This window comes from Macaca thibetana, chromosome 8, assembly GCF_024542745.1.
Source record: "Macaca thibetana thibetana isolate TM-01 chromosome 8, ASM2454274v1, whole genome shotgun sequence".
Taxonomy (NCBI): domain Eukaryota; kingdom Metazoa; phylum Chordata; class Mammalia; order Primates; family Cercopithecidae; genus Macaca; species Macaca thibetana.
Window position 1 is genome coordinate 12,091,541 of NC_065585.1, and position 12,369 is coordinate 12,103,909.

Here is a 12,369-nt window from a genome sequence, read left to right on the forward strand (position 1 = left end):
CTCACCGCCTCCAGACACAGTGCCCAGTGCTATCACAGACTCGATTCTCACAGCCCCGCGAGGCTTCTGCCTATTATCATCTCTGTTTTGCAGTTGGAGAATCTGAGGTACAAGAAGCTTAAATGACTTGCCTGAGGCCATACAGCTCAGACGAGACAGCTGGAATTCAAAGCCAGGTGGTCTGACTCCAAGGTCCATCTCCCCACCTCAGTGTGTGCCTGAAAAGGACAGGGTTTCAAGAAGCCCACATGTTCTGGGAGAGGATAGGCTTGCTCTCGAGTGACTGAGAATGTGCCTGGCCACCAGATTTAGTGACACAGATGCTCAAGTACCCTAGCAAGGGGTCCCACAGACAGTGAATCTGTGTCAAATCTTGGACCAGATCCTTTTTTTCTATTTGCGTCTAACCTCGCTGCTGATACATGAGATGGCCTTAGCCGGAACATGATCATTCAACTTTTACATCATTGTACATTGATGAACGTCATAAAATATATAACTAGCCTGAGAAATCCATGATGTCACATTGCTTAGAATAGCACTCAAGCTTTTTTTAAGTAAATTAATTTTTAAAAAGGCATTATCAAGTAACTAGTGCTGTCGACTATGACAAAGGAGAGCTGAGTGGTCCAGACACAGCCACGCCCTGCCCTGCCCAGGGAGACCTGGTTTTGAAACCTGGCACTCAACTTCCTGGCTGTGTGCTCTTGAGCGGTCTTTGGACCTCACGGTGCCTCTATTTCCTCATACTCAAAATAAGGGAGTTTCAATCTATCAACCTCACAGGGAGGCGTGAGGACTTCAGGGGTAACCTGGGTACCACCACGGCCCAGTGCCTGGTTCCCCTCAGAGCTGTGCTCCCTGCTGCTGCTGCTGCTGGTGATGACGAGGAGGGGGAGGAAGGGGATGGTGGTATGAAAACAACGGAAGTCTGAGAAGCCCTGGGTGCCCAAGCAAAGCACATTCTGAGTCTATGCAGTCCAAAATATTCATTTTAACTATTTCTTGCTTCTGTTCTATGCTAGCCCTGCCTATATCCCTCTAGCATCTAAGAGAGTTGAGACTGACCCTGAAAAGCCTCCAGGTCTGTGCAGTTCCAATCTGTCCCCACTAACATATGGAAAAACCAAGGCATGGGCAGAAAAGAGCTTTGAGGGTTACTTGGTCTCAAACACAGCCGTTTACATATGACTAAGAGGGCTCACAAGCCTGGTTCACCGTGACCCGCAGAACTTGGTAGACTTTCTACCCGGCCCAGCTCTGTGTGATTGGGTAGTTGCATGTATAATCCTGTGTGTGTGTGTGTGTGGCCTGAAGAAGACACTAAAAGTCAGGCCTGCTTTGACCCCTCAAGAGACCATGAGTTTAGGCATGACTCCAGGGCATGCAAAACAAGAGGCTACAATTCCTGGGCTGTACAGCTCCCTACCCACCAGCTGCCCTGAGCTGCTCATGCTAACCCTGAAGACTCAGCTGGAGTCTGCCTTTGTCTCCCCTGTTAAGGGTCAAGTGTGGGCTGAGGAAAGCTTGGAGATTAAGTGACAAGGAGAGCTGTGTGGCTCTGTGAAGGACCCCGGGCTTCGAAATCTTCATGCTTTTCCCTAGATATGTGACTAAAACTCTCCCAGCTTTGGCTTCTTCACCCTTAAATGATCACGTATTTTCTGTAGGGCTGGGCAGGGCACTGGAAGTGACAAATGACTAGTTTTACTAGACAGTTACAAGTGGGAGTGACTGAGAATGTTCTTAGTATTTAAAAAGAAATGGTCATGCAGCACCAAGGAACGACAATTTACAAAAGGGTCTCTCCTCTCTTGACTAAGTCCCGTAAGGCCTGCCTGGGTCCCTCCCCTTTGTGAATTCGTTTCCTGTTTTATGCTTTTGTACATTTTGTTCAACCTGACATTCTTAAGTTGAGCTATCAGCAAATATTTGGTCCTTTGAATTTCACCTTCTGTTCTCACCAAGTGGAGTTCATTTTTAGAGAGTAAGCAATTTTCAAGTTTACACTACTAGTTTGCAAATTTTAGAAAGTTATTGGCTAACACTGGTCTCAAGTTGTGGTCTGGTGACCCTGCTCTCCATGAAAATAATATTACCTTCCACTTACTAAGGCAGGCCCTGATATGCAATACATCATGAATCCTTCACTCAATCCTATGAGGCATATTTTGGCATTTTCCCTTTTTATTCATGAAGAAATCAAGCTCAGATTAGTTAAAAATAAATCTCCCCCCAAATTGCACCACTATGTAGTGGGGGAGGCGGGATGTTAGCCAGTTCTGATTGATTTCAAAGCCCCATTTTCTCTCCCCAAAATTCTCTCTGGGTTTCTTCTTTCATGCGCAGTGCTTATGTCTTCATTTAATTTGTTTCCTTATGTTAGGTCTGCAATAATTCCACTGACTTCCTCAGCTGTCCTCTTCTCTGCCTCACTCAGTTATCTCTGCTTGAATTCAAACGCTGAGCTCTCCATAAAGCTAAGGAGTTCTGGGAGTAGATGATAATATGTTTCACCTTTACCAACAAACTTAAATTTCCTACATTGCATTTATTTTTCTGTAGCAACCAAAGCTCAGGGAAGACTTTGAAGGGATCCTGGCACCAGGCCTTGCTTAGAATGGCCACCCTGCCCCACAGAAGTACGAGTCAAACTGTAATACCTTCCCAGTGACTCTGTCCCGTTTGGCTAATGGTCATGATAAAGAGAGGTGAAATCTCTTGCAAAGGATCAGGCACAGGTTATCTGACCCTTAAGCAAGAGCCCAGATGCAAAGTTTCCTCAGTGATGTTTAAGTGCCATAGCTATCAAAACATCACTATTACGGAAATTCCACAGGAAACTTAACTTTGTTATTGTGAAATTGAAACTCTCCAACCCTTTAAGCCTGCCTTTCCCTCATTGGAACGGTGGTTTTTATAATGGGATTTTGCTTTTGTTTTTGTTTCTGTTGGTTTTTGTTTTTAATGTTAGGAAAGACAATTGTTCTGTTCCACAGTCTTAATCTTGAATTTGACATTAAAGCTCAAACCCCTCGGTAGACACACCATCTATCTCAAGGTTCTATTGTTGTCACAGAGGACGCACTCTGTGCCTCTCCATTTCAACATGTTTTTCACAAGGGGCTGGTTCCACAATGGCCACCTACCCAGCTGCCTCCCACAAATCAGGTTTCCTTCTGCCTGGATCTGCTTTAAAACTGCAGCTTGACAGCTGTATTTAAGGGACACTGCAGCACAGGGACCACTCTGCACATTCAGTAAGACTGCTTTGAGCATCCTTTATAAAACAGGTGTGGCACAGGCTACAGACACAGAAGACACGGGTATTCTGCCCTCCTGGAACTCACAGCCAGGGGTGGGGAGAGATGGGCATTCCCCTGACAGTCACACAAATGGGAAAATGCAACCTGGGGTAACCACTTCAGAGGAAAATCTTAGGGGCCAAGAGGAAGAATTAGTACAGCAGGAAGGCTGGGCCTCCTCAGGAGCCTCTGCAGAGGTGAGTTTAGAGTTAACACAGGTGGGAGGGGTGAGGGAGGGAAGAGCAGGGTGTGTTCCAGGCAGAGGGAACAGCCTGTGCGGAGGCTCTGAGAACCAGGGCACCTGGCAAGTTGGAGAAAGGCCTATCACATGTAGCCGAGGCAGCAGAGTACCACAGTAATATACAGCCCTTTCATATGTGGCGGCCATTAGTCCAGGAAGATGGATTTCCATCTTGAAGGTGCTTTTCAACCTCTCATTTTCTAGACTAGGAAACCCAGGCCCAAGAGAAGAAGGAGGCGTTCCACTCAGTGAGTGGCAAAGTCAGACTCAGCTTCTGGGCAGATTTGCCAGGAAGTCAAACAAATCATATGCCTGAGACCCCCTTGTTGGTACAGCACCTTCCTGGGATCTGTCCCTCATTTTGTACTTGCAATTGTGTATTTTTTCTCAAAGAGGACTGCCAAATTTGCATAAACTTTATGCCCCACTGAACGTGAACTTGCCCTTTGTGAGACCTTGGGACTTCTGGCTTCAAACTTAACACAACTGTAACGCTGCCCCTACTTACTGGAGTGAAGTCAAAGCGACACAGGGAAGAATCCCTTTTTTGAATTCAGCAAAGCAGAATGTGAGGGAGCTGCCCCCACAGGCTTGGGGAAGATCTGCAGCAGGACAGGTCAGTGGTCTGGCTGGGCCGGCCCTTTTACATCCCGACACAACTGTTTCTCAAAAGCCCTGATCCCTTTCCAAGACTTAGAAAGCCACTAAATAACACTCTTGGTTTCTGTCTCACATCCAGAAACTCTTGCTTTTACATGGCTTATTGTCAGCGACTCAGCTTCCCCAAATGAACAATACATTCGACTGCACTGTTCCACCATGATCACTGGCTTCTAATTCATTTATCAATTGATAAGCATAACCTTCACTCAAAACCTCACTCATCTTTCTCACTGATTCTACTCTTTAATCTCCCTTTAGACTTAGTCTGCCCGAGAGGCTTATGACTTAGAGGCTGCAAGACATATGAGTTGTAAGAGGCAGGATCTGGGGTTATGTGGATCCTAGGAAGTGGCTTGTTTGGGCCACGGAGCCCACAAGCCTGAGTGCTGGGATTTCTCCAGATCTTCTTGGGGTGAGCGAACCAGGGAACAGTTCCTCCCGTGACTATTTACGTATCCTGTAGAACGTGAGCTCCATGAGAGCAGCAAGAATGGGCTTGCTTTGCTCACCTATGCTGACTCACGACAGGTGCTCAGTAAGTAGCTGCCGAATGAATGAACAGATGATGTTACCCAGAATTTTAAGTTCAAAGTCCCAGCCAGCAGGTGGAGTGATGAAAGTCACAGCAAATAATAACTGCATTTGCTGATATGGAAGACATCTTATTATTTCCCCCCAAAATGTATTCAAATATTACCCTGCATCTAATGCATCTGAATTACGTCAGATCACTAAGGATAGAAGCAGATGTATCACTTAGTGTCAAAAAGCAAAATCACTGTCTCTCCTCTACGGTCAGGAGCCAGACAGCCCTCTTTCCTTCTCAAAACTTCATCAGAATTCCTTTCAATACACTATCAGGAAAAGTACTAAATTTTTCTTCCACCACCCCCACCCTCAACAAATGTCCCTATTAAATAAATGCCCAGCGTGGGGCCTTATGTTCTGCAAGAAATAAGTATTTTCTTTAACCTCAGAGTTACCACCTCATGGTCCTAATGTGTCCTCAGAACTCATTTTTCCTGACACCCTTTCCCTGAAAATGTCACAGATATAACAACTCTGGGTCTCAGAGTGGACACCCGAGGCTTTGGTAATGAGAAGGGGTGTTATTATAGCAACTTAGGGGAATGTATGTGGTGTAACATACTCTCATCTCCTCTCCTAAGGACCCTGGAATGAGGTATTGTTAGTCCCATTTTAAAGACGGAGAGAGTGAGGCTAGTAGACTCAGAACAGGGCCTGAAACCAGCCCCTGTGACTCATCTCACAGCCTCTGGATTCCATTTCTCAGACGGGAACATCAGGGCCAAGGAAGGCTTAAGAATAGGAGTATGTCACTGATCCTCAGGGCTCGTACGCACACCCTGCAGAGCCATGTCTGAAGAGAGGACCTTGCTGTAAATTGGTGGTTCAAAACAAGAAAGGTATCTCCTGCTGGAAAATCTCATCTTCATACCCTCCCTCCCAAGGCTACCTTTAAGCTCCTTGTGAATAAAAAGCAACCTGCCCCCTTCCCCCTTGCCTTTGTTTCCCCAGGACTTGATAGCGACTTCCTTGCCGTGCTGAGTGACTACCCATCTCCTGACATCAGTCCCCCGATATTCCGCCGAGGGGAGAAACTGCGTGTGATTTCTGAGTGAGTCAGCTCTCCAAAACTTGTGCAATCTTCAAAATAGGATAAACTTGGTTTGGGTGAAAAGTATTTGATTTTTAGCTAGACTGGTGTAGGTCCACATGAGTCCTGGTCCCATTACGAGGTGAGAAATTTGACCCATACTGCAACCCTCCTCTTTAATGTGGCCAGTGCTCTAGAACCTTCCACAGCTCTCCACTGCCTGGTAGATCAAATTTAAATTCCTTAACTTGACTTTTGAGATCTTTTATGATCCAACCTCTTCTCATATTCTTCTCATCTCCCACCACATGTGCAGTGTTGATGCTATGTAGGAATGAAGACTGGGAAGGCAGCCCCGGGGCCTGGAAATCCTTTGGATGAGAAATATAAAAGATTTGCCTTCTCTCCTCTTACCTCTGCAGTCTGATTCAATATGGGCTATAGAACACGACAGGAGTTCTGAGCCCCTTTTATTTAGATCTTCATTGATGCAGATAATTGAAACTATATTTGGTTATACTGCAGAGTATAAATCAATATAGTAAAGATTTATTTTTAAAAAGCCTCCAACAGTTGGGAACATTAACTGCTAAACCCTGAAAAGCAGCTATTTCGAGCACACGGGAGGGTTTCCCAGTTGGCTTGCAATGGAGGGCTATCCACTGGACACATATACTTTAAAAAGGAGATTTTCAGATGATGGAATTTGGGTTAACGTGGCCAGTGACAGATCTTAAAAGAGGAATGTTCCAACCTGTCCTGGGTCAAATCTGATTACTCTGTTCATTCATCCTTTGGTTTTGCTATTTACTTATTTCTGTGTTCTCTGTTCTTGTTCTCACAGTGAAGGGGGCTGGTGGAAAGCTATTTCTCTTAGCACTGGTCGAGAGAGTTACATCCCTGGAATATGTGTGGCCAGAGTTTACCATGGGTGAGTACGTTTCTCAAATGGCATCAATTAAGCATGATGCTTATGCTGCTGACTCATAAGGTGGAACAAAGTTTCCAGCATTCATAGTGGAAAGGAAGGCACTGGGTCAAGAAGAGATATTCCTGCTCCCAACCCAGTCAATAAGGAAAGGAGCAACCTTGAGCTAATTTATCTCTTCTGCTCTCTGGGACTCAACTTCTCCCTCAGTAAAATGAAGGAAGTTGGACCTTTCAGCTCTAACATGGTCTTCCTGGCACAGAGTGGTAAACAGCTGGGAAATGTTATCGGAGGGCACAGCACAGTGCAGAGACTAGAAGTCAGTGTGTCTAGGTTCAAATCCTGCCTCTGTCACTTACTGGCTGTGTGCCAGTGAACAAGCTTTTTATGCATCAGTTCCCTTTCCTCACCTGTCAAGTAGAGATCATAACATAGAACGACAGGGATAATAATATATGACAATATGATCAAAATGTAGGGCTGTTAGGAGAATAAGATATAATGATACATGTATAGTCCTTGGAGCAATGCCAAGCATTACAGTAAGCACTCGATAAATATTAGCTATATTCTAATCAAATGCCTATCCAGAAACACACAGAATCCTTACTGCCAAAAATGCTTATGTGCCTTCCTTGAAAAATGGGTAAGACGAACAAGATAAATCTTAGAAAAGTAGGCTCAACCGATGAGAAAATAAGCACCCTGCTTTCTCCTGTAGTCGTGCCTGTGAGGCCTCTGCAGCCTCCTGGGTGGCTTTGGAGTCCTGCACACCTGGGCACAAATCTTTGCTTCCCTCCTTCCATGTGAGGGTCTTGGAAAAGTCACTTCACCTCCTGGAGTTACGTTATCCTCATCTGTCAAGTTACCGAGGCCAGAAGTTGGCAAAGAAATGCACAGCATATTGGAAATGGAAAAGAAAGGAGGCAGCCACTGATAAACACTAAGTTACTTCTTCACGTCCAGAGGAGGACTCTACGTGCCACACGCTCATCTTGCAAAACAGAGATAACCACCTGAATCCTTTGAAGACTGGAATTCTGCAAGTTTTAGTATTCATGATCTTAAAACTGAATATCAGATGCCATTTCCATGCTTAGGATGATGAAGGTGAACAAAAGTGGAGCAGGAGCTGCCATGCGAGTCACGTTCTGAAAGAGATGGGAATCACATGACTCTTCTACATCAGTTGCTCGCCCTGGAGCTGTTCATTCATTAGCAAGCACCCATCAACGCCTTCATGCTGAAGATATGGGGCTGCAGCTGGTGGGAGCTGGGGGTAGTGAAGACCCAGGAGGAGTGACATAATTATGACCCTATGAGGCTACCAATCTAATAGAGGTGATCACATCCCTTAACATATCAAATAGGAAGAGCAGGGCTGGGCACAGTGGCTCACGCCTATAATCCCAGCACTTTGGAAGTCTGAGGCGGGTAGATGGCTTTGAGGTCAAGAGTTCAAGACTAGCCCAGCCAACATGGTGAATTCCCATTTCTAATAAAAATACAAAAAATAGCCGGATGTGGTGGTGCATGCCTGTAATCCCAGCTACTTGGGAGGCTGAGGCAGAAGAATCACTTGAACCTGGAAGGTGGAGGATGCAGTGAGCCAAGATCACACCACTGTTCTCTAGCCTGGGTGACAGAGCAGGACTCCATTAAAAACACACACACACACACACACACACAAATAAAAGGAAGAGCAGCAGTGAAGTATGGTGGTTATGGAATTGGATGTCCCAGAAAAATGCATTCTAATTTTAACTCTATCAACTGCTGACATGGTATTTTGAGCAAATTACTTAATCACTGGAACCCTTAGTATTCTTGTCTGTGAAAGAGAGATAATGCTACCTGTCTTAGTGGGTGGAGATGAGGATTAGCTTTCAAGTGCTTAGTATGGTGGGAGGCCCATTCCCGCCTTTCCTGGGGGAGGGCTTGTTCCGGATCCTAACGGCTGTCTTCCTCCTTTCCAGCTGGCTGTTTGAGGGTCTGGGCAGAGACAAGGCCGAGGAGCTGCTGCAGCTGCCAGACACAAAGGTCGGCTCCTTCATGATCAGGGAGAGTGAGACCAAGAAAGGTGAGTGGCCCCCAACTCATCTTTCCCCGTCTGGGGCAGACAAGCATGTTTTGTTCCCGGCTGACTCATTATACGGCTTCATTTTCCTTCCTCCTACGTCCATGCAAATTGATCCGATGTAGTTAAGCTCCCTGCAGCCCACACGCTGCTGGGGAGGCCAGTGGAGAAGCAAGGAGACTAGAGACAGGCAGTGGGGAGCCGGCTGGGCACGGCCACGGGCCTGGCCAACATCAGGCCTGATGGCTCCTGCTGGAAATTTTTCCAGCAACTGAGAACAAAACTGAATGCAGTGTGTAGGCAGATGCTGGGCAGATAGAACATAGCCTTTGGTACAAGCCTGGTCTGTGCTGTCAAGCTCTGTGACTGATTTGTCTGAACTCAGTGTTCTCATCTGTGAAATGGAGAGAACACCCTTCCCTTGTAAGGTTGGAGTGAAATTCAAATGTAATAATGTTTGTGTTGCTCTTGCTGCACAGAGAGTCCCGATGTCAGTTTCTTCTGTGCTCTGTAACTAAGTCAGACAGCTCAGAGAATCAGATGTGTTCTCACACACAGTCACCATCCTCTCTAGCATTACAATTTCCTTGCATCATATGCATTAAGTACCTCAGTAAAAACATAAATAGAGTGAGCTCTTTGTCACGATTCAAAGCAAGGGTCCCAAGTTCCAATTTTAGCCTTACAAATTACTAAGTTACCACTTCTCTCTCTAAGCCTCGGCCCCCTGATCTAGACCATGAGATTCACAGTAGGAGAGTACCGTGTTTATTCCCAAATACTTCACAGCTAGGATTTTCCCAGACTAAATAATAATAATAGCTTTTTTAAAATTCAGAAGGTATCTTCAAGTTCTTGGCTTGCTTCTTGTACATTCAGTATCAAATAAGAGAAAACACACTATCTGAGAGTACTTTCCACGCACCTAATAAGTGCCAAAGCCACCTGGTGCTAGAGTCCTTCACCAAAATGGACACCAGCCTTGCTTTCAGAAAGCAGGGACCCCATATACATGATTTAAAAAAATCCAAGATCAACTTTTCTCTATAAAAACCAAACATGCTGGGGGACAGAAAGATCAATGCAAAAGCAAAACATCCTGTGCCTGTCCTAGAGGTCCCCGGAGGCAGGATGGCCCGACTCAGAAAGAAACTTCTAAACTGGCCTGGCCAAACGGAGGAAGAACCCAGGGTGGGTGCCGCAGCTCATCTAAAAATAAAGATGTCATCAGGCAGATGTGCCGTCGTGCTGGAGCTGGGTGGGTGTGGCAGGCCCACCGTGGGTATGCAAAGCTCTGACAATGTTTTACTTGCTACCCTCGGTCTGCTTACCACACTCCCAGTTCCGCTGACCTTACGGGAAGGCTCACGCTGGGTTGACTCATGGCAGGCCTGGAGCACTGTGAGGGATGTGCTGAGGATAAGGTTCACACCCCAGAGTGGCATTCCCAAGCCCCATGCCTCTGGCCATATCTCACAGGGGCTCTAGGCCTCTGTTTTCCCGTCTTTAAAATAATTGGGGGCAATACCTCCTATGATCTTTCTGAGAATTAACAGAGATTTCTTGGCCATTGCTTAGCCCTGCCCAGCAGAGATAGCAAAGAATCAATCAGCTCCCTTTCTCCTCTGTCTCTTGGGTGTTTTCTACTCCTGGAACCCCAGAAGATAGAGCAAGAGAGGACCCTGAAACATGGCCTACATCCAATTCTCTCATTTTGCACTTGGGGAAATCGAGGCACATGCCCGCGGCTCTACTCTTACCAACCCATACCAGGTCATTGCTCTAACGAGGCTCAAAGAGCAATAACCCGCCTTTCACGTGGTTCTTACGGATACCCAGAAAGATGACTCAACTGCTCCAAATTTCTGAGAAGACTAAGCATAAGTCAGAGAGAGTACAGACAAAGAAACAGGGGGCATAACTGCAAGGACCTGTTCAAATGTGTGCTGTGGCAGCGCTGGTGGGACAGGGGCTGAAAAACAGTAGGGGTGACATCTTGGAGTGTACTCGGGAAGGAATCAAAAACCACCACAGATCCTGGAGCTCCAAGTTGCAACCACACTACAGTCATTCCATTTGGCCTTAGGATGTGGAAGCACCCCAGTGTGTTTGCCTCAAAAAGCAAAGAGGACGAGGCCGGGCACGGTATCTCAGGCCTGTAATCCCAGCACTTTGGGAGGCCGAGGTGGGTGGATCACTTGAGTCCAGGAGTTCAAGACCAGCCTAGGCAATGTAGCAAAACCCCATCTCTACAAAAAATACAAAAATTAGCCGGGCATAGTGGCGCATGCCTGTAGTCCCAGCTACTCCAGAGGCTGAGGTGGGAGGATCCCTTGAGCCCAGGAGATGGTGGTTGCAGTGAGCTGAGATTGCGCCACTGCACTCCAGTCTGGGTGACAGAGCAAGACCCAGACTCAAAAAAAAAAAAAAAAAAAAAAAACAGACAAGAGGATGAAACCTGTGCTCCTAAAAACCTGTAAGGAACATATGATGAACACATCTGGTTTGACATAATAATACACTCCTGCAGTCTCTAACAGGAAGCAACATCTAAACAGAGAAGGGTCTAGTGGAAGGAAGGGCTGCGTCCTAGCATCACTGTTGTATCCCAAGGGTGGGCAGGTATCCCTGCCTCAGTGGTGGTGGGCTGGTTAGCTGCGTGCCTTGGGGTGAGGACAGGTGGAATCCACTGACTTTTACTCCACCTCCTGCAGGGTTTTACTCACTGTCGGTGAGACACAGGCAGGTAAAGCATTACCGCATTTTCCGCCTGCCCAACAACTGGTACTACATTTCCCCGAGGCTCACCTTCCAGTGCCTGGAGGACCTGGTGAACCACTATTCTGGTAAGAGACATTCAATCTGGAGCGACTGTGATGGTGGAACCCCTCTTAGCTAATTGCTCTGCGGCACTATCTGTCTGGAATGCAGAGGGGTCGCCAATAAATGCAGTGATTTACTCTTGCTTTCTGCCCATGCTGCCTTCGTGATATGCTCTCTTGTTAATTCAGACTGTAAATTTCAGACTGAAACAGATTGCTTGCGCATGCTGCCTTAATAAGCAAAATGCAGCTAATCTCAAATTTGCCCTCTCTTGACCTGTGCATTAAACAAGTTAGGGTGTGCCTAGATTCACAACTGCAACCAGCTTGCACATCCTTAAGTGGGCCATACATATTCCAGCCTCTGGGGCTCTGTTCTAGAGTACCACTCATTCTCCCTTTTCTGCTTGTCAAAATCCTCATTGGCCTTCAAGGCCAACATGAATCGCCTCTGCGATGAAGCTGTAGGAGTTAGCAGTGGCTGCCTGTCTTCGCTGTGCTCAGAGCATGCCAAGGATTTCTTTCCCAGCATTCCGATCATGCTCCCGCGTGGCCTGGTTAATTGTGTGCTAGGCTGTGTTCCTCAACAGGCTCCTAAAGACTAGGAATTACATTTAACTCATTTTTGTGCCCGTCACAGACCCAGGAGAGAGGTCTGAATTCTCCCAGGCTGATAAGATGGGGAGCATCCACTGAGATAAAGGAAGCATCATGT

At 46.5% G+C, this 12,369-nt stretch overlaps 2 protein-coding genes across 10 annotated transcripts in view; one reads left to right on the forward strand and one right to left on the reverse strand.

Moving 5' to 3' along the window:
- The window catches only part of TG (thyroglobulin), a 273,073-nt gene that overhangs the window by 82,294 nt on the left and 178,410 nt on the right, over window positions 1-12,369 (reverse strand). The window lies entirely within an intron of this gene.
- SLA (Src like adaptor) overlaps window positions 1-12,369 on the forward strand; it is an 83,923-nt gene that overhangs the window by 63,952 nt on the left and 7,602 nt on the right. For all 9 annotated transcript variants that reach the window (XM_050801676.1, XM_050801670.1, XM_050801672.1 and 6 more), the window contains 4 exons: window positions 5,749-5,848; window positions 6,672-6,758; window positions 8,732-8,835; window positions 11,547-11,678. In XM_050801676.1, coding sequence (XP_050657633.1) covers window positions 5,749-5,848; window positions 6,672-6,758; window positions 8,732-8,835; window positions 11,547-11,678 — 423 coding nt within the window. The remainder of the gene's footprint in view (window positions 1-5,748; window positions 5,849-6,671; window positions 6,759-8,731; window positions 8,836-11,546; window positions 11,679-12,369) is intronic.